Source organism: Barbatula barbatula (genome assembly GCF_947034865.1).
Source record: "Barbatula barbatula genome assembly, chromosome: 2".
In the NCBI taxonomy this organism is placed as follows: domain Eukaryota; kingdom Metazoa; phylum Chordata; class Actinopteri; order Cypriniformes; family Nemacheilidae; genus Barbatula; species Barbatula barbatula.
Genome location: NC_136767.1, coordinates 4095859 through 4116414, shown reverse-complemented (window position 1 = coordinate 4116414; position 20556 = coordinate 4095859). Strand labels below are relative to the sequence as shown.

The 20556-nt window shown below is 36.3% G+C and overlaps 3 protein-coding genes across 7 annotated transcripts; 2 read left to right on the top strand and 1 right to left on the bottom strand.

Moving 5' to 3' along the window:
- The first annotated feature begins 365 nt into the window (after window positions 1-365).
- Window positions 366-11326, top strand: slc31a1 (solute carrier family 31 member 1). 5 transcript variants are annotated; one of them, XM_079485551.1, is made up of 7 exons: window positions 403-568; window positions 1904-1954; window positions 3840-3980; window positions 7170-7307; window positions 7938-8010; window positions 8351-8519; window positions 9200-11326. In XM_079485551.1, exons 4-7 carry the CDS (start codon window positions 7194-7196, stop codon window positions 9399-9401), a joined length of 558 nt encoding a protein of 185 aa, XP_079341677.1. In that variant the 5' UTR covers window positions 403-568; window positions 1904-1954; window positions 3840-3980; window positions 7170-7193; the 3' UTR covers window positions 9402-11326. The 5 variants fall into 5 exon arrangements, with proteins under 5 accessions (XP_079341675.1, XP_079341677.1, XP_079341676.1 ...); XM_079485550.1 differs by lacking the exon at window positions 1904-1954; XM_079485552.1 differs by lacking the exon at window positions 1904-1954 and having other exon boundaries at window positions 423-562.
- A 135-nt stretch (window positions 11327-11461) lies between these two features.
- Window positions 11462-13390, bottom strand: cdc26 (cell division cycle 26 homolog; the record flags this gene model as incomplete). The annotated part of the gene is made up of 3 exons (XM_079485596.1): window positions 13353-13390; window positions 12905-13035; window positions 11462-11647 (listed from the first exon to the last, which is right to left on the bottom strand). Exons 2-3 carry the CDS (start codon window positions 12983-12985, stop codon window positions 11462-11464), a joined length of 267 nt encoding a protein of 88 aa, XP_079341722.1. The 5' UTR covers window positions 12986-13035; window positions 13353-13390.
- tlcd5b (TLC domain containing 5b) lies at window positions 12323-20314 on the top strand. The gene is made up of 4 exons (XM_079485536.1): window positions 12323-12372; window positions 17465-17912; window positions 18236-18438; window positions 18762-20314. The coding sequence occupies exons 3-4, from the start codon at window positions 18243-18245 to the stop codon at window positions 19307-19309; spliced, it is 744 nt and encodes a 247-aa protein (XP_079341662.1). The 5' UTR covers window positions 12323-12372; window positions 17465-17912; window positions 18236-18242; the 3' UTR covers window positions 19310-20314.
- Window positions 20315-20556: the final 242 nt, after the last annotated feature.

Below are 20556 nucleotides of genomic sequence, written 5' to 3'. Positions count from 1 at the left end.
AAGCTGGAATCTGCTTCAAAACAGCAGTTTCGTCAATCGTTTGTCTTTTGTAATATTAGAATCACAATCTATATTCTTCACCACTGCGACAGATACCGGAATTAAACAGAACGAACAATCTTCCATCACATTCACGCCTTAAAACATGCAATTGTCGGTCTTGCATGCGGGCTATGAAACAGTGGTAAAATGCGCAATGAAACGTTTTCTGTGATTATTTTAATTTTTCTTTCATTAAAAAATTACAATAAAGTGAGTGCGTTTCTTAATTATTTTGAAATGACTATGATTAACAATAAAACACATTTTCTGTTTTTTTCTTTATTACACAAGCACAGTTAATACCGTCAGTCAAAGACTGAACGGGGGTCTTTTATTGTGGACTTTTTTGTGTTTGCAGATGACTTCACAATCGTTACGTCACGTCGTTGTAGCGTCTCTCTGCTGGTCAGTAGGAACATCGCAAAGATCAGACGCTACTGATACTCTTTTCCTAAAACTGATGTTCTGCAGTTAATATCAAGAGCCCAAGAGAACCCCGTGGACGTACATTCCGCATGCTGTAAGGGTAAGAGTTTATACGTCCCAAAAGCATATATGCTACTTTTAAACGTATTTTTTTCTCCTTTGACCTCTGAGAAGACATTGTACAGTTCGAATCTTCGGCGCTTTGATCTTTGAGATGTTTAAAACGACAAAGGGTCACGATTATTAACACACGATATCTTATTTCTGAGATGAACAGCTGATGATTGATCGTTCATCGGTCTCAAAAATCGACTTCTGAAACTGTAGACATACCGGCTATTATTAGTCAAAACAACAGGGGTTCATGCTAGTGGTGAGGATAACTGTGCTGAGAAAGAAAGATGAAATCATCTCACACTATGATCAGTACCATGGAACGTTTAATCTTATAAAGGTCAGAGTTCATCATGTCATTCTCAATGCGTTAAGTTTTCTCTCTTCATCTCACACACGATGTTTAATAAACATGAGTAGAAAATATGGAGCACAGTTAAGTCTGAGGAAAGGGTCATAGTTAGATCAATTGTTCTATTTAGACTGAAAATCTAAATAGGAGAAAGTCATAAAAGTATGAAATAACATTTAAATTGTACAATATCAATTCAACATTACACATCTCCTTTAACGTTAGCGGATGTAACACACGCAGTTTCTGCCAATCTCACATTAAGCTTGAGGACCTATAGAGTATTATTGCATCCTTCTTATGTTCAAAGAGTTTTTAGTTTGATCACATTTCTAACATTTACATTTCGTCATTTAGCAGACGCTTTTATCCAAAGCGAATTCAGGGAGCGATAGGCGACACAAGACTTTATAAAAGACAGATACAGCCGTACGGTTATTTACGAAAACAGATGACCTCCTGAAGGTGTGCAGAAGCACACAATACATCATTGCGTTATCCCTTCATAACTGCAGATTCACAATAAGTTCATGTGGTGAACCTTATGCACATACGCGCCGATTGCCAACAAAACACAGACAACATTCTACCAGAAACTTACATTATCTCTCCTTGAATTGTTACAGTGAATATTTCATCCAAAACAATTCTAAAACTGACTGGTGTTTGATTTCTGTGAGTTGTTCTGTTGAGGAACATGTCATTCATAATTTTTTCACAAATGTTTTTCTTTATAAAAAACACTTGAAAATCCCAAATACTGTCCTTGGCCTCAGCCAAATTGGACATTCAGCACATAGTATAAGAGCAGCTCTTTTTCTTTAAAACGCCTTAATGTTCTTTAGTTACAGCTGCAATGCGTAATGTTTGCCACAGCATCTCTGTATGAAACATACAATTGCGTTAAAATGTCAAACTGACATTGCATTGAAGTCAAACTGACATTTGCTGTAAAATCTGACCTAACAGCTCCGGTAACAAATCATTGTAGCCTAAGCTTACTGATGTGAATCGGGTAAGGTAAGGAAACAGCTTCGAACACAAATCTTTTATACACTTGTTCAATATATATAATATATACCCAAAATTTCTTTTTTTAGTTTAGTTAGTTCTTAACCAAAAAGCCATAATTGCTATAATGTTTGATCATTCACGGTTTAGTATAGATGTTTCCAGACATGAGGCTGAATAATTGTGATGTGGAACAATTCAAAATGTTCTCATTTTAAAATTTGGTTGGATAACATTATTTGTTTGCTGTTGTGAAATTTTGGATGACATTTTTCTGGAGCGCTGCACTTTGTACCTGATCTCGACTTGACTAAAGTCAGATCACACCGCTGGTTCTGTTGAATGTGGCTCATACAACGGCACGTGACCTTGTCCACGTTCTGTTGCTTGTATTCTGTTTATGACCAACTTATCATAGTCTGAACATCATAATAATCAGTAATAATTGACAAAATCCTAAAAACCTTAGTCCTTGTATGATCATATGTGCACTCCGTGTCTGTCTGAGCTGTTAAATGCTGAAAATGCAGTCATAAAGTTATTATACAGCAGAGCAGATATCAGTCACCCATATATGTTCATACGTAAAGTTTTTTAATGTGAATAGATTTGCAAAGCAATTTAATTTCAACTCCATTGTCTTGCATATTTATTAAAAAAATATATAACATTATTATAAATAGTTAAATATTGGTTTTTCAGATCAAAACCTTATTCTAGCCAATAGTCAAGTGTTGTAGGACCTTTCCATTATTTTCGAAACCAGATACATTTTTCTTAAGGTTATTAAATCAGATTTGATTATAATTTCCATACTACCTATGTGACGTGCACTCCTTGTCCGTCTGAACTGTTAAAAGCTGAAAATGCAGTCATAAAGTTATTACACAGCAGTGCAGACATCATTCAACCATATATGTTGAGATATAAAGTTTTGTTATGTGATTAGATTTGCAAAGCAATTTAATTTCAAGTCCATTGTCTTTGATATTTATTTAAAAATACCTTATTCTTTTTTAAACGATACATATTATCATTAATAATTGAATATTGGTTTAATTAACTTTTAATATTAATAATAGTTTTCTTTTTGTCATTTTCAGCTCAAAACCTTAATCTAGCCAATAGTGCAACAAGTAGTGTTGTGGAACTGTAGCATTTTTTCTAACCAGATTTATTTTGCTCAAGGTTATAAAATAAGATTTGGTTGTAATTTCCATACAACCATTTGTGACGTTTCATTGTCTATTGACCTCATTACTACATGAAGTGTGAGATTAAAGAAAGAACACTAACAAAAGGTTCTTCCAAAAGGAAACCACAAAAGGTTCTTTGTGGTGAAAAAAAGGTTCTTCAGATTATAAAAAAGTAATGGCTGGAATACACCAAAGACTTTTAAAATCTTTTTTTTTAAACTTGACTTCATACAGCATATCATTTCAGACTTTTTAACGTTTCCGATAGAAACACACTAACTGATAAAATCTGCACAGACTTTCTGCAACAAATCCAGACTGAAAATCTGCGTAAAATCTGAACAAAAGTCTGAGAAAGAGATAGTTCTTTATAGAACCTTTGACTGAATGGTTCTTTGTGGAACCAAAAATGGTTCTTCTATCTATGGCATCGCTCTGAAGAACCTTTTAAGCACTTATATGTTTAAGATTGAATAATATTTTTTTTTATTTCCATTCATAGTGTACAGCGAGTAAATGTTTCAAAAGACATTTCTTTAGGCAGTAAGTTTTCTAGTGGGTGCGGCTAAAGCCTTGTGATGGGATTAATGTCAGGAGAGGGAAATAAAAGGCAGGCTCCGGGTCACATGAGAAGCCATTTCTAAGTAACCGTCCACGCGCTGTATTTCCCCAACACTGCTGTTCCTGTCTCTTTTTAGATTACGCTTCGATCTAACCTGAATGGTGAGGATGGTAAGATAGGACTGACAAGAAAAACTTGCATGTTGCTTGATCACCAGTCAGAAAGCAACTTCCTTTAGGAGCGAAACCAACCAAGAGAGGTGACAGATTTTGTAAGGGTGAGTCGGAACAGATTTTTCAGATAAATTCTGGTTTCGCTTTTAGTCTATTGTTTTTAGAATACAGATTCCAGTTGTTTGTACCAAATTGTTTAATTATAGATGGAATAAAATGTAGAATTTAGCTAATGTAGCTTCGGTTAAAGATATATGCCTAGAAAATGGTTCTATGGTTGTACCATAATGATTACGGTAATTCAAAAAAGTTAGTTACTTTCATGATATCATGATTTGCATTAATAAGGCATTTTGGCAGACGGTTTCAGGAAAAAAAATCTTTTTAAAATCGTGTTCCTTGGGGATTGAATCCTCTAATCGAGCTATTCGAGCTCAAATACATTAAAATAACAAAGTGCTATACTGTGTCACGTTTCTGTGTTTTGTCTAAGCGATAACATCAAAAGTCACATATATTTATATGCAAATACAAATGTTAATCTGGTAAACTATAGCTATAAAAAAAAATATATATATATATTTTTTAAATATATTATTATATAGTTAAAACTAAAATTCAATCAAGATTCAAGACAAGATGTAAGACTTGAAAACCGTAAATGTAATAATACGTCATAGAAGACATCCGATTCAACATGCTTTTTTTCTTTTGTGAGGCGATTAGTTTAATATCTGTTGTTGAACGGTCACGTGACGTTTTACTTTGTTACAACAGTGCACACATTGTGTAGACTGACAGAAATGAACACTATGTGGGGGACATTTGCTCTCTGTGTGTACTGCAAAGTGGACCCAGATCGATGTTATGAATCTTGGCTGAACATGAGGGAATATTTTATTTCGTGTTTGTCAAACACAACTAGTTGACCATTGGTTAGTACAGATACAAATGCATCATCATTGCACCTTTATTTCGTGTGGCTGGACTTTTTCAGTACTTTCTGTGTATCATATAGAGCCATTACTAATGTAACGTTGACCCTGAGGCTGTTCCAGACCTTTAGGAAAACAGATTTGCCCCTTAAATGAAGGAAATAATTGTTTTATGGGGGTATGTATTCAATTAGCTGGACAGTGTTCTTTAAGTGAACAGCCTGGGGCGGTCGGGGCATTCAGTTAGAGAAGGTCTCGTGTAATTGTTAGTCCTTTTGGGCATTTGATAGATTTTTAAGAGCACAAGATCACAAAAACTGGCCCCAAAAGCTTACACAACACCACACATACTCATATGGATGTTTAAAACCCGAAGTGCTGCTGTTTATCTTTAAAGTTTAGGGTTTATCCCAAAATGATACGTTTTCATCATTTACTCACCATCATATCATTCCAAACTAACTACCACTGGCACATTTCTCCAAATATCTTCTTTTGTATTCCACAGATGGAGGAGTCATCGTTGCCGTCCTTCTGAAACCTTGTTTGTCCAAATTCGCTGTTTTTCAGGAAATGGAAAAATACTTACTTTTTAAGTGATGACATGGTGTTGTCAATGTTGACACGCACTTTTTAATACTTTTTATTGGTTTGATATTTGCTAAACCCAGGGACGAACATAGGGTGGCTAATAATGACGATTTATGGTAAAAGAATAAAAATCACGAGATATGGAGATACAAAGTTTCGGAAGAACAGCAGGTGTACAGGTTTTGAATAACATGAGGGTGAATAAACGATGACAGAAATGTAATTTATAGGTGAACTGTCCCTTAAAGATAGCAAAACAATAAATACATATCATTCACAATTTGAAAAGAGAATGCATTGGAATCCTGGTTGATTTAGAAACGGAGTAACCACAATATTTGTTTTTAGTGTGGTTACTCCGTTAGGACATCTGTACGAACTCGATTTTTTTTCATACAGTGACATAAAGTATGATAGTTCATAGGAGTTTACACTTTAAACCTGAATTGGCAGTAACGGAGAGTAATACTGTATTTATGACCAACAGTAATCATCAAGTTTATGAGGTCATGTCTGTGGTGATCATTGTGTAACCTCAGGTGGGACTGATGAGTTCATAGTACCAAGTTCCTGGAAGAAAAAATGTCAAGGCTGTGACAGTAAAATCTTTTTGAAAGTAACCCGGCAGTTTCATTTTATCGTGTTCTTTTTTATCCATCTTTTTATTTTACCCCCGAAATACAAATGATTTAATCGTAGACTCACCCTCATTTCTTTCTTTCTTCAGCCAAACACAAAAGAAGATATTTTCAATTCAATTTTATTTTTATAGCGCTTTTCACAATGTGCATTGTTGCAAAGCAGCTTTACAGCGGAAAATAGAAACCGAAAAACACAAAAAAGGTCAAACAAACTACATGGTGTTTTATAGAACAAGTTCAATTATTATATCTAATAAATGCAGTCTCTGGTGGTTTATTTAGCATATTTTGCATTAAGTGAATGCTTGGCTGAAAAGATGCGTCTTTAATCTAGATTTAAATTGGGCGAGTGTGTCTGACCCTCAAATAGTACTGGGAAGGCTATTCCAGAGTTTAGGTGCTACGTATGAAAAAGCTCTACACCCTTTGGTGGATTTAGTTATTCTAGGTGTTATCAAAAGTCCGGAGTTTTGAGATCTTAGAGAGCGTGATGGGTTGTAGTGTGATAGAAGCTCTGTTAGGTAGGTATAGGGGCTAAACCCTTTAAGGCTTTAATTAAAAAAACTCAATACGATACTTAATGGGTAGCCAGTGAAGGGTTGATAAAATTGGGGTTATGTGATGGTTTTTTCTGGACCTGGTTAGAACTCTGGCAGCTGCATTCTGAACTAACTGTAGTTTGTTTACTGATGATGCAGGACAACCACTAAGTAGAGCATTACAGTAGTCAAATCTTGAGGTCACAAACGCTTGAATAAGCTTCTCTGCGTCAGCAACACATAGAATAATTCGTAATTTGGCAACATTTCTAGGGTGGAAAAGGCTGTTTTTGTGCTTTTTGAGATGTGATTTCCAAACAAAAGGTTGCTGTCTAATATAACGCCTAGATCTTTTACTGTAATTGTTGGAGTAACAGTACATCCTTCAACTTGCAGGTTATAATCCGAAATATTCGGTTTACGTGTCTTTGGTCCGATAAGTAATATTTTAGTTTTATTGTAATGTCCTTCTTTTACATTCTAAGTCATCCAATGTTTTATATCTTCAATGCACTCTGCCAATTTTGAAGCTATTAACTCACATGGTTTCTAACCATTTTTGTTTGTTTTTGCTTCAATCCCTCCAGTGTACCCATAGCAGTTTGACAGATATGTCGCATGCAGGTCACAACCACCATGTGGAAGCAACCATGTCAACTCCAATCACAGACGGGGGCCATGATACGCATCCCGACTCAGGCAATGGAAATCATGACATGATGATGGTAAGCCTTTAGATCATATTGTGCCTCAGTATTTAGACATTCACCCCTAGTTAAAAAGCCACCTTGGTGATGAAGCGTTGTGTACTATTTACTTTTAGTTGTGTTGTCTTACTATTTGTAAATGCTGTGATGATAGAGCTGGACGAAGGATGTGGCGACTCTACAAAACTTCAACCGCTATTAGATTATTAATGATAATCTTAAATCAAAGCACTGTCGAGCTTGTTCAGAGGCTGCAGCTTTTGCCAGAGGGGAACTGGAATCCCCTGGTTAGGCCTGGTTTCCCTCTGAGGTTTTTTTCTCCTCCAATTGAGTTTTGGGTTCTTCACCACCGTTTGCATACTGTTTTGCACTGTTTGCCTTGCCGGGGGGCTGCTAGAAATTTATGGTCTTATTTAATTAACACTGCATATAGAAATTTAGAGTGTGTCTGATATTTGACTTGTGTTTTGATTTGCATAACCTTATATGTTTAGCTTATAGTCAATGTTCTCTTGTACAGCTGCTTTGTAACAATGAAAATTGTAAAAAGCGCTAAATAAATAAAGCTGACTTGACTTGACTATTTGCCTCTCTAAAGCAAGTGTAAAGCAATGTTCAACGAAACTAAAATGATATTGTTTCATGCAGCAAATGACCTTCTACTTTGGCTACAAAAATGTCGAGGTGCTGTTCGCTGGATTTCTTATCAACACACCAGGAGGTAAGATTACTCAGTTGGTTACATATTTATAAATTGCTGACATATGCAGATACAAACAAGTTAGACTTTATGAAAATGACAGAATATGAGACTATCAACAAGAGTGCTGGCTCAGTCGAGTATGAACTCCCATTAGCAAACAATGTCACCAGCTGTCAGGATACGCACTTACTGTAATAAGATGCCCAATTACTGTAAAGATCAAGATTCCTGTGTACTGGTTTAACTAGTTGTACTAGATTTGTAAGCTAGTTCAATTAAACTGGCACATCGCGGTTAGTACTTGGGGAACAATGTTGTTTAGGCAGTTGTTTGACTTTTTTTCATTCTTTGTCTGCAGAGATGGTAGGTGTCTGCATTGGCGTTTTCTTGCTGGCTATGTTCTACGAGGGGCTTAAGATCAGCCGTGAGATCCTCTTGAGAAGAAATCAGGTGAACGTCCGTTACAACTCCATGCCCATCCCTGGATCTGATGGCACCGTACTCATGGAGACCCACAAAACAGTCGGGTCAGTGAAAATAGTATGCATGTTTTTCAGGAATCAAGGTCCAAACACATGCCCAAGCCAGGGCATTAAAGGGACAGATCCCCCAAAAATGCAAATTCTGTCATCATTGACTCACCCTCAAGTGGTTCCAAATCAATATACATTTATTTGTTCTGTTGAACACAAATGAAGATGTTTTGAAGAATGTAGAACAGCAAACAGTTCTGGGGCACAACCGTTCTCATTTTTCCTACGATGATAGTCAATGGTGGCCGAGAACTGTTTGGTAACAAGCATTCTTCTGAATATCTTTCTCGATTTTATACTTTTATACTCGAGGATGAGTACATGATGACGGAATTAGCATTTTTGGGTGAACTGTCCCTTTATCTTTTTTCACCTTTACGTCATTCAAAACGTCTCTTTCGTATGTGGAACACGGGAGAAGATGTTTTGTGTTCGTACAATAGAAATCAACAGGATCCAATGTTGGTGTGGTTATCAACGATCTTTAAAATATGATCTTTAAAAGTTTTGTTATTCTTTTATAGTTCAACAAAGACGTCTGTGAATAACAGGCAAACATCATCATTAATCATCATTACATGCAATAAAGCATTATCAGCATTTTCATCATACTGTTGACGTGATGATTACAATCCTCTAATACGTTTGAATCTGTTTTCTTGTTTGTCGTCTAGCCAGCGAATGCTAAGTCTTTCACATGTACTCCAGACGGTTCTGCACATCATCCAAGTTGTAGTCAGTTACTTCCTTATGCTGGTGTTCATGACGTACAACGGTTACCTGTGCATCGCCGTGGCAGCGGGCGCAGGTTTCGGCTACTTCCTGTTCAGCTGGAAAAAAGCAGTAGTGGTGGACATTACAGAACACTGTCATTAATCTCTCAACAACCCCACAGATGATCCCCGACATATAAAACCTTTAAGAAAACCCACTATTCAATTCAAAAGTACAACTCTGTATAAGAAACACCTGCTTAATTCCAGTTTATTTTAAAGCCTGGCTCCATTTTGTTCCACTTAGTTTTATACAAAAAGGCCCATATGTCGACCCAGTTTCCATCTTCTCGGTCACTTCGACTCCAACTTGTTCTACAGTTTGTTTTCATTCATGATGTTAAGATACGTGTGCACAGCCTAACAGTCTACCTCCACGGTCATAGTACACTATATGAATGAACGGTCACTTTGGATCAGCCTGTTGAGTGTGTTCACATCTGCCATTCACAAGTTCATGAAGGTGCTTTTGGGCCTTACTGAACCCTTTGCCTTAAATGAAGGAACACACACACACACACACAAAAAAGGGCGACTTTAGACTCTAAAAGCCAACCCAAATCTGGCGAACCCAGAAAAAGGTGTCATGAGGTTGTTAACGGATTATTATTCTTAACCATGCGTTTCTTTATATTAGCATCACAGCTGCTGGAAATGATTAAAATGTCCATAATAATCAGGGTCTATTGTGTAGACATGAATGCTGAATTTAATTCATTGTCATATTTGCACAGAGATAGCGAGATCCGATCTGTTGTGGGACTCTTGAGTTTACAGAGTAAGTTGAACCTTGCTCCCTTTTGGAGTGATTTTAAGTAAATATATGGGGGGGTCGGTGAGAAAATAAATTATATCTGATGCCAGTGTCACCAGTAAGATTTCTTTTTATAATTTATATTTGTAACGCTACTTAAACGACACATTGTACTTGTGTTTTTTGGTTGTTTATGTTAATCCTTTTTTTTTTAAAATGACATAATTGTGGTGATCTAAAGCAAACCATGATAATAAAAACATCAAGGTCACCATTCAGTCAGTTCCCAGATCTCCGTATGTGGATTTAGTTTGTCATGTAATTTGTGCTCCTTATGTTAAAGGGGTGTGCCTTTTGCAAACTGGGACCAGTTATCTCCAATGTAAGTGTTCATTGTTAAAACAAATGGCTAGAACCAAAGGCTTTCTTGATGTGATAAAAGCAAAACCACGTATGTGATCCTGAATCTAAAGAAGCACGTGAACATTTTACGTAAAAGCCAAAAGTACATTGTATGGGTCAAAATTATAGATTTTTTTATGCCAAAATCATTAGGACATTAAGTAAAGAGCATGTTCCATGAAGATATTTGGTAAATTTCCCTAAATATATAAAAACTTTATTTTTGTGAGTGGATGGCCTGCTACAGTGCCTATGATTAACAACTTCAAAGGTAATTTTCTCAATATTTTGATACTTTTGCACCCTCAGATTTCAAAGTTTTAAACGGTTAACCCAAAAATGTTTTTTTTTGTACAGGATCACCTATTTCAAATAAGCATGTGGGTTTTTAAGAAAGCCGGCCCTCTTTTTTTCCTTTGTAGATGTTTATAATTTCCTACAGTTGTTTAGTTTTAGTTCAAATAAAGTTTTATAATTTTAGAATATCCACATCATGTGTTTGTACAAATTGCCAGTCGATTTGAAGTTGCGTATCATGATTTTCTCTATTGTGGAAAACATGTACGCCCACTGATGCAGTGTTAACATTTTCTCGGCTGTTTACAGTTCAAACAGTACAATCATTTAGAGTAAATGAGAAATAAATATTGTATGATTGGAAGCAGAATTTGTTTGGTCAAACTCATTTGTAATAAGGATTGTTTCTACAGCTGGTCATGGGTTCAAAACCCAGAGTACACGGGTATAAATATATATAGCCCTAATGTATAACTTGAATGCTTTTGTAAGAGATAAAAGCAACTGTAAAATGGCAACTTTTGTCATTTTAGTGTTGTAAAGTAAAAACATCTCCCATATTTTACTTGTATTACTTTATTAACCAAGTAGAAAAATAGTCCTTTGTGGAAGTTGTTTGTCAGAAGCCTCCTTAACACAGATAGCAAAACAACAATGCCTGTGATTTCGGCCCCTTTCGTGCAATGATCACATTTTCTTAGTGTCCGTTGTCAAAACTGAAGGTTCCCAAAAAGTGATGGTAATGTGTTGGGCTTCGGGTGTGGTTTGTATCCAATTCGTTCGTGGATCATCTGCTCTCTGGTTTTCCCGTCTGCGACTGCACCTGATGCTCCACTCATCTCGCTTGATGTAGCTACACCAACTACATCCACCTCGTCCCGCTGTTTCTTCCGACTCTGAATCAGCATAGAAAAAAACATATAGATTAAACACAAGATGAGTCAAACTGAGTGAAATGTATCAAAGGTTTTATTGTAGCAAAAGCATAATAACCATGTTTTTGTTGGACAAACTATCCTTTGTTTTACCGTAATTCAACTGTCAGTAACAACATAGCCATTAAAGTCCCCCTGAAACGGAAGTTGTGATTGTTTTTTACTTCCGTATGCTGACACATTTACGAGTGAAAAGGAATTTCATAAAATATGTGGGTGTGGCTTGCATTTTTCACAGCGATTTGATAGGATGCGTAAAAACAGCTGTTGCATTGATTTTAAAATGACTGGCAACAGACTGACAGTTGAAGGGGAGGAGTTAAGGGATGCTCTGGCCAAGCGTCTAATTCACATCATGGATAGTCAATTCAGGGCTGAAGTGCATTTTCAGATTTTAACTGAATATTATGAGGATAAATGAATGTGAAAAAGAAAATGACCCACATTGATATGCTATTTACTGTAAACCAGTGGTTCTTAACCTGGGTTCGATCGAACCCCAGGGGTTCGGTGAGTCAGTCTCAGGGGTTCGGTGGAGGTCAAGACACACACCCGACTCATATGATTCGTGATGACACGCCCCGATTGGCCATCATTGGCTGCAGGTGATCACGCAACATCGCTTGGCCTATCTGTGCTGCAGGGAATTTGGTGCGCTCAGAAGTCGACTTGTGACTGTCGTGATGGTACGTCGTGTGATTTCGTTCTTAATATTTGAATCCCTTCATACTAACTATGTCGAGCAAAAAAAGAATTTGGTCGGACGAATATGTACAATATGGATTCACATGTATAACGGAACGTGGTGGGAGTCAGCGTCCTAACTGCATGATTTGCAATTCTAGTCTAGCACCGGCAAAACTACTAGAACACTTCCTTAACCTGCAAGGAAATGGATTTTTTTTTTAATGGTTTTGTTCTTTAAAACACAGTGATGTTGATGCACGGTTCATTTTGTGCACCAGTAAAATATATACCTATGTTTTGAATTTGAAAAAAATCATATTATATTTTTCCATTTACGAAGGGTTCGGTGAATGCGCATATGAAACTGGTGGGGTTCAGTACCTCCAACAAGGTTAAGAACCACTGCTGTAAACACAGCAATATTTCATTTTTAATTTCACTGGGACTTTAATATTTGCATGTGCAGAAGATATATTTCAGAATATAACAACAAAAATACCAAATGTAATACTGATAAGTAACTGTGTGTACCTCTAGTTCTTTCTTTACACTTTCGAACTCCTCCGTGTCATCCAATTTCAGCTCGAGGCGCGTGGGTTTTCTGCGCAGCATCCTTACATCACCCGCCTCCCGTTACCAGATGCTGATGTTGAGTTTATGAACTAAAATACCATAGACAGTCAGATCCAACTAATGTACAGATATATGGATTACCCAACAGCACAGTTTAGTTGCAGATACATTAGCACGATTGTATTCGGCACCAATGCAATCAAACAACTACTGCAGGAAATGCTACGTTTAGCCGCTACGTGCTAATACAGTCTAGCAACGCGCAATTTTGCTGTGTGTCAGTTTTGATCCACTAACAGGCAGCAAGAGTATAAACCGTTTAAACTGACGTTAACTGTATAAACGTCAAACAAGAGCAAAAGTGAATACCAACAACTTACGCGGAAAGACAAATTCACACACTTACCACAATGACACGCGCCTACTCTCGACAACAAGTTCCGCACAGGCTCATGGGAAATGTAGTTGAAAACTCAGACGCAACAGTACATTTAAAATATTCTTATTAGAAAGAAAGTACATACATATTTCATATAAAAACTTACATGAATTAAATACAGAACGTATAATATGCAAACGATATACGTGCGTGCAAGAACGTAAATATTTATAAAGAGATCTTTAAAAATAGTAGGCCCTTCATATTTTATTTTTGTTTTTTTTGTTAGGGTTAGGTTATAGTGTTTTATAGGTGTGTATAAAACCAATATACTATGAAATGCCCTCATTTAATAAGCTAACGGAAACGTGTGATTTAGGGGGGAAATGTTTAGTGTATTAACGCCACCTACAGACAACTACTGTGAGATATAATTCTAAACATAAATGTATTTTTTTAATTCATTATTTTGTAATAAAATATCTTTACCGTAGAAAGTTATTGCTCTTCGTTTTTGAGTATTTTAATGACTTGTGTATAATTGTTTGACAAATTGTCAAACATACTTCTTACTGTATCTAAGTCTGATACGTTTTGGGCAAGTTTGTGTTAAAGACTTTTCATAAGTTTTATTTTGTTGAAATTCATAAATATTTGTGATTAATGTTAAAAGGCTTTTAAGAAGTAGTTATCAGTAATGCAATTACTTTTTGAACAGTGTTACTGTTGAGTACTGTGGAAGGACCTGCGGATGAGGTCAGAGTTCAGTGGGGCATGGGGCAAGAGAGGGGCAGGGTCGAGAGGGACCCTGTCCCCGCTCCCTGTTCATTTTTTAACGTAATTAAAAGATGAAAGTTTTATTTAAACGTATTTACATTTTTTGAATTTGTCTCGTGACTAAATATCTCGTGACATTAAATCCTTCGGCAGGACTATTGTATGCTTTTAAGTACATTGAATTTAGTGAACTCTGAGTAGATGTACACAGAGATGCGAAACTTTGAGTTTTTGGTTTCAGAACAGCTGATTTGAGTTAGTTCTATCGACTTACCTTGAGTTAACTAGGTGCATTACAAAAAAAGCAAAATGGCGGCCGAATGTGCATTGAGAGCGAGGCACACTTTCCGCTCTGCATACAGTGGATTTACTAATGTGCTGACTTAAGTTTAAATTAATAAATAGATAAATTAATATAATAATTAAATGAATGAAACAACAGAAATAAGACAAAAATACAAAAGAATATTATGTTCCCAGTCGCGATGAGTGCTGTAGTCATGCGCATTAGACGTCATGGAGTATAGGACACCTGTAGGCCTTCAGTCTCACGTTCATTGTTTGACTCATCACCAGTATGAACCCTGCTCTGAGCAGCTTTGAGTTGGTATGACTGCACATCAAAATAGTCATTTCTGCATACATGTTCATTTCTTTATTCATGCACTTTATTTATACACTTTATTTCCCATCGCCCATAGACAATGATGCTCTGATGTAATACACATATTATGGCTGATGTTATTGATGTAAGGATGGATGAGATGTTTTGATATATCTAATTCACTGTAAAGAATGTTACAGTTTTAATAAAATGCACAGGGAAAGGACAAAATTCCACTCGGGTGCTAAATCAAAGTACATCCATATGAATGAATGCAGCGTCTTCAAGAACTGAATCCTCTATAAAAATAAAATATGACATATTAGTCACTGAGATGGTCTCTGAGTCATCAAAACGTGTGCCATGAATGACTGTATTAATGCATGAATGAAGGAGGTACACCACTTGCTCTTTTAAAGGGGGAGGAGATCGAAATAATCTCTGCGTTTACCAAAGAAAACCTGCTCCCGACCAGGTTAGGTTCACAGAGTAAGTTACTATGGTTACTGACTCCGAGTATAAGTTACCTTTCTTTTAGAAACGGGCTTAAGTTAACCAGCTTTCTCAGGGTTTGACATTCCTCACATTCTGAAACGGAAAACCCAGAGTTTCCTTCATCTCGGGGTTAATATACTGAGAGTTTTCATTAAACCTCCTGAAACGGCCCCTGATTGTTTGACAATGCTATATGTTTGATATACGTACCAAACGTTTTTGTTTACGAATATATCATAGAAGCATGAGACATATTTTTATAGAAAATCTGTGTTAACATTAAAATAGACCAAAAACTAAATAGTAGACAACACAACATAACATAAAACATAACATGTGCCTGAAAACAATATGATGGATATGTTTACCATTAACTCTGCATACAGATTTGTAGTTGAGACTAGCTCATTCGAGTCCGAGTCAAGACCGATTCCAAGACCATAACCAGAGATGGTCGAGTCCGAGTCCACATAAGGTTAGGTCTGAGACAAGACCTTAAGAAATCTTCAAGAATATGTTAAATGTTTGGTGGAAACAATAAAACGGGCATCAAGCTCATAGAGTGCATTAAATATACCATGGCATGTAAACTGGGTTGTATTTACTTAGCAAAGATATGACAAAAAGACATAATTTCATAGACAATGTTGAAAAGACATCTCTTTATTGGCTCAAAACTGAAAGATGTTTCTAGGTCTTAAATGACGTTTTCTGAACATCTGACATTGACCTTTGTACAATGTAAAAACATTTCATGTGGAAATAAATGTATTTGAATTATTTGAATGCAGTAAGATAGCAAAGCAACCATTAAATCAATGTTATTTAGATTAAATTGAAATCAGTTTTGTACCCACAAAAACCAAGTAATATTGTAATCAGTGTTTGCTCTGTTTGGCCTCTTGAACCTTGACCTTTGTTCAACTTGTTATTTTCGAGTCGTGTAAAAGTGTTTTAAAATCACTTGTGCACTGATATAGACAGAGATGCTTTTACAAAAGTTGGGGTTGTGCAGGCTTCAATAAAATGTGGTAGTTTTAAACAGTATTGATCAATTGATGACTGGTCTGAGCAATCTGGCTAGTCAATGCTATTGAGAGAAATAAACAAAAACATTTCACTGGCATCAACAATGGTGACAATCGTCAAAATAATTCAGATCAACTGCAATGCATGCTGGGAGTCATGAATGAGTTTTGAACTATGTTGATAACCAGCATGCATTGCAGCATGAAGATTTCTTTTGTTGATTGTCACCATTGTTGAGTTTCATATGCAGATTCTTGATGTGTTTGTGCGTTGAAGTAGTTTAGCAGTTTGTGTATATATATGTTCCTAAAAATATTCACAGTATATCAGCATAAACCTCTAACTACAGATCCACAGAGCTGGCACAGTAATAACACAAACCTGATTTTTATCAGTGATACAACTTCAAAATGTTTTGCCATTCAGAAGTCATCATCTCTTTGCCATAACTAATGTATTTTAAAGCTAAAAAATTGTCAAAATAATGGTGATTTTTGTACGTGATACTGATTCAATGCAATTAACATTAACAAATAATCCATTTTATCCATTGATTCAACGGTTGCTCTCTGTTCTGCATTCAAATCATTCGAACACTTAATTTATTTCCATGTGTAAACTGAAACTAGTCTGATAAACTCAAAATTTTAATTCGTTTTTACTTTGTACAGAGTTCCACCGAACATCAATATTAGACAATCAGGAGACGTCAGAAAAACCTTTCACTTTCGCCCATAAAGGGACGTCTCTTCAATGTCTTTGATATTTTGGATGGGACGCGGGAATAAGTCCAAATTGGAACATGTTTGATTATGAGTCGAGACGCACATAAGTCCATGACAAGACCAAGACCAAGTCTCGAGACTTCAACGCTGTCTGCATATATTACATTTTGTTGTCTGCTGGGATGTAATAATCGTCTTCAGCTTCAGATTACATCTGAGCCCCAGTACAGCTTTTTAAAGGTTGACAGCTTGTGAGACTAAAAGTTCCTTAAGAACATTCTATCCTTTAAAGAAAGAAACAAAGTCTGTATGCATGAAAAGCTATAAAAATGATGTCTTTAAAGCTCAACAAATAGCTCAACATACTAAAAATATGAGTTGCGTGTACAATAAACTGTATGTGTTGCAGTAGTTTAAAAATAACGTATCCCTGCTTCGTAGTATCAGACTAATCCTGTGAATAATAAATAATGTTATTCCTGTTGCACCATTTCTCACTTCCTTTACAGTAAAAGAATCTGAAGTTCAAGGCAGCACAACTCACGACACTGTTAGCTCACACTTGATGGACAAAGGATTGGATCCATGCTCTCGGGAATTCAACTGAAGTAGATTGGGAGTAAAGTGACTAATCTCATAAGAAGCTCAACCTGCTTGGACACAAGATGAAGAGGAAGTGAGCGATCAGAAGCGCTGTAGGTTTTGTGATTGGGTCTTCTGTATCAGGCCACTTTCTGATACAAGGACACCAAGACACTTTTGAAAGGCGAATTGAATTTCTGCAGATTTTGCAGACGCGTGATGAGTATGTCTTGAGATGTCATTTGCGATTGGATGTCTAAACACAATGCTGCAATGCCAACAGAAAGAGAAGTGCAGTGATTGGACTATTTTCATGAACTTCAAGTATGCAAGATTGTTCGGATTCAATGTTTGGATTGTTGAATAATATATAAGGTTTGTAAATGTGATCTGTTATAATTTGCAATTGAGCATTTTATTAGTCTCTTGATAATATGACCTAAAAGGTATTTTTAAATGCACGTTTTACTTTAAAACATTATTTACTTCAAAAAATATGAAAAAGTACTAGATTTTTTAAGTGCTGAAATCTACAAAAAGGTACGAAAACTACATGTAGCCTATGTGTGAAATGTAGCAGAATAAATAATGTGCTGTGGTGAAGTCAATTTTGTTCCCATTAAAAAAAGAGTACAAATATTTTACTACTGTCCACCTCTGTGTTTGTGTAACCTTTTTTGTTTATTTTGATATTTCAGTGCAAAGATGCCCTTGTTCATTTCGGAGACTATCTGCAGCCTGATTGGCTGGCTCTTTGTGTATGTGTTGTTGTGTATCTTGAATACAGAGAGAGACAATGAGTGGAACTGTAGATTGGTTACTCTGCTGCATGGCATACTGATAGTTTGTCTGACCGCCTATATTGGGTTCATTGCTGGGCCATGGCCTTTTACACACCCAGGTAAGAACCTACGTTTTGTTTTGAAAGGTTTTGCACATTATGCTTATTAGTGAGCATTACCATGCACTCATGAATGAAAGCTCAGTCAATGCGCCATGTTGAGAATTGGATCATACACTGAACGCTGGGTTGACAATAACCCAACATCGGTTAAAAGATGGACAAACGTTAGGTTATCTTTATATAAATGTTTATGTTTGACCCAATGGGTTAAAACAACCAGCGTGTGTTCATTTTAACCCAACTGTTTATAACTCAGATAATTATAGCATTACAACTGTGTTTTAGGTTTCAATCTGACTTCTGACTCCTCTTGTTGCCAGGCACAGAAAACACATCTCTCCAGATACTGGCTCTAGTCCTCAGTCTGGGATACTTTCTCTTTGACATGGCTTGGTGCGTGTTCTTTCGCACAGAAGGTCTTGTGATGCTGGCCCACCACATCATCAGCATCCTTGGAATACTGCTGGCTCTGGAGCTGGGCGAGTCAGGCGTCGAGACCTGTGGCGTGCTCTTCGGCAGCGAGATCACCAACCCGCTCCTACAGGCACGCTGGTTCCTCAAACGCGTGGGTCGCTATGACAGTTTAGCTGGAGATGTGGTGGACCTGCTTTTTATTGTTCTGTTTGCATCGGTGAGGATTGGTGCTGGGGGCAGAATGCTGTACTGTGAGTTAACTTCTCCAAAACCATCAATTGTCGTGAAACTAGGCGGGGTGGCTTTTTACATGCTCTCCTGGATCTTCATGATAGACATTGCACGCTTCGCCTGTCGGAAAACACGGACCAAGTACAGTCGATGGAAGGAGAGGAGCAAACTGTATGATGCTGATGGACATGTGGTTAAAGTCAAACAGGAGAAAAATATGTAACTGCTGAGAAAGGGCTAAAGTCTTAAAAATGTTTTAAGAGATTTGTATTTATATATTTTGGTCTAGCGCGCCACTGTAAATATCAAAATAGGTTCCAAACATTTTTGACAATAATAATAAAGTGGGTTTTTGTCAGTCAATCTAGGATAACATGACCTTGTTTTATATGTGACCTGCTGTTCCGTGATACTTGGATTAACCCACCCCGCAGGCTCTCAATAGAAATTGGTTTCAGGGGTTTTCCGGCACAAAGGAAATTCAGAAACATCCTCTTCGTCGTGTAGATATTCAGATGCAGGTGGGATTTTTGGTCACACAAAAAGACCTCCAACTTCCTGCATGATTCATTTCCTTAAACTTTAAATCCGCTGAGCCATGTTTAGTGTATATGAATATACAAATCTTAGCTTACTATTTTCTGTAAAAACACATTAGGTCTTAACAACATATCTATATTTATTCATCCAATTTTTGTACCTATCACTAAGTGGCATTTTGGTGGCTTGATTATTAAATATAATATTCACAACAAGTATTATCATCAAATTTAGGTCTACAACTTAAAATATTTGCACATATGTTTCAAAATATATGTTTATTTTTTCAGCATAGATGTAATATTATATTAAAATATGACTATAAAAATAGTTATTATTTTCTTTCGTTGTTTTTAACACTAATTGAATCTATTGTAATTTCATTTGATTTCATCTCATATTTCCAAACACACCCAATACCAGCATGAATGTTCTCATATTATACTAGACATTAGTAAATACTGTCATTAAAACATTGTAACTGATATTTAAAGACTTTCAATCTCGATTTTCCAATCGCTTTCAAATAAGAACAATGACATAATTATTATAGTCCTATGGAATTTCTGGGTGAGCATTAGTTTTCACATCACGTGTCCTCTATGTCGCTGAGTTAATTAAACCGCTAGGTGGCGAAATAGATTTAGATGTTTCTATGCACGACATAATAAATCACTGCTATACGTTTCCGGTTGGTCAGTGTATATTTCTCCTTAAACTTTGCATTCATTTTTATGTATCAGTTCTTTTCAGTTTAAATGTTAAAATTATTGTTATACCTGATAAATGTATCGTTACTGATAAATCAAGTTGTTTTCTAATGATCCCTATGAGAACACCACATGACTAGTCTATTATAAGACAAGCCTAAAATGTGGTTATTTATGTGGTTATTAAGCCTATTATTGTAAGTTTTCCTACCCCCACCTC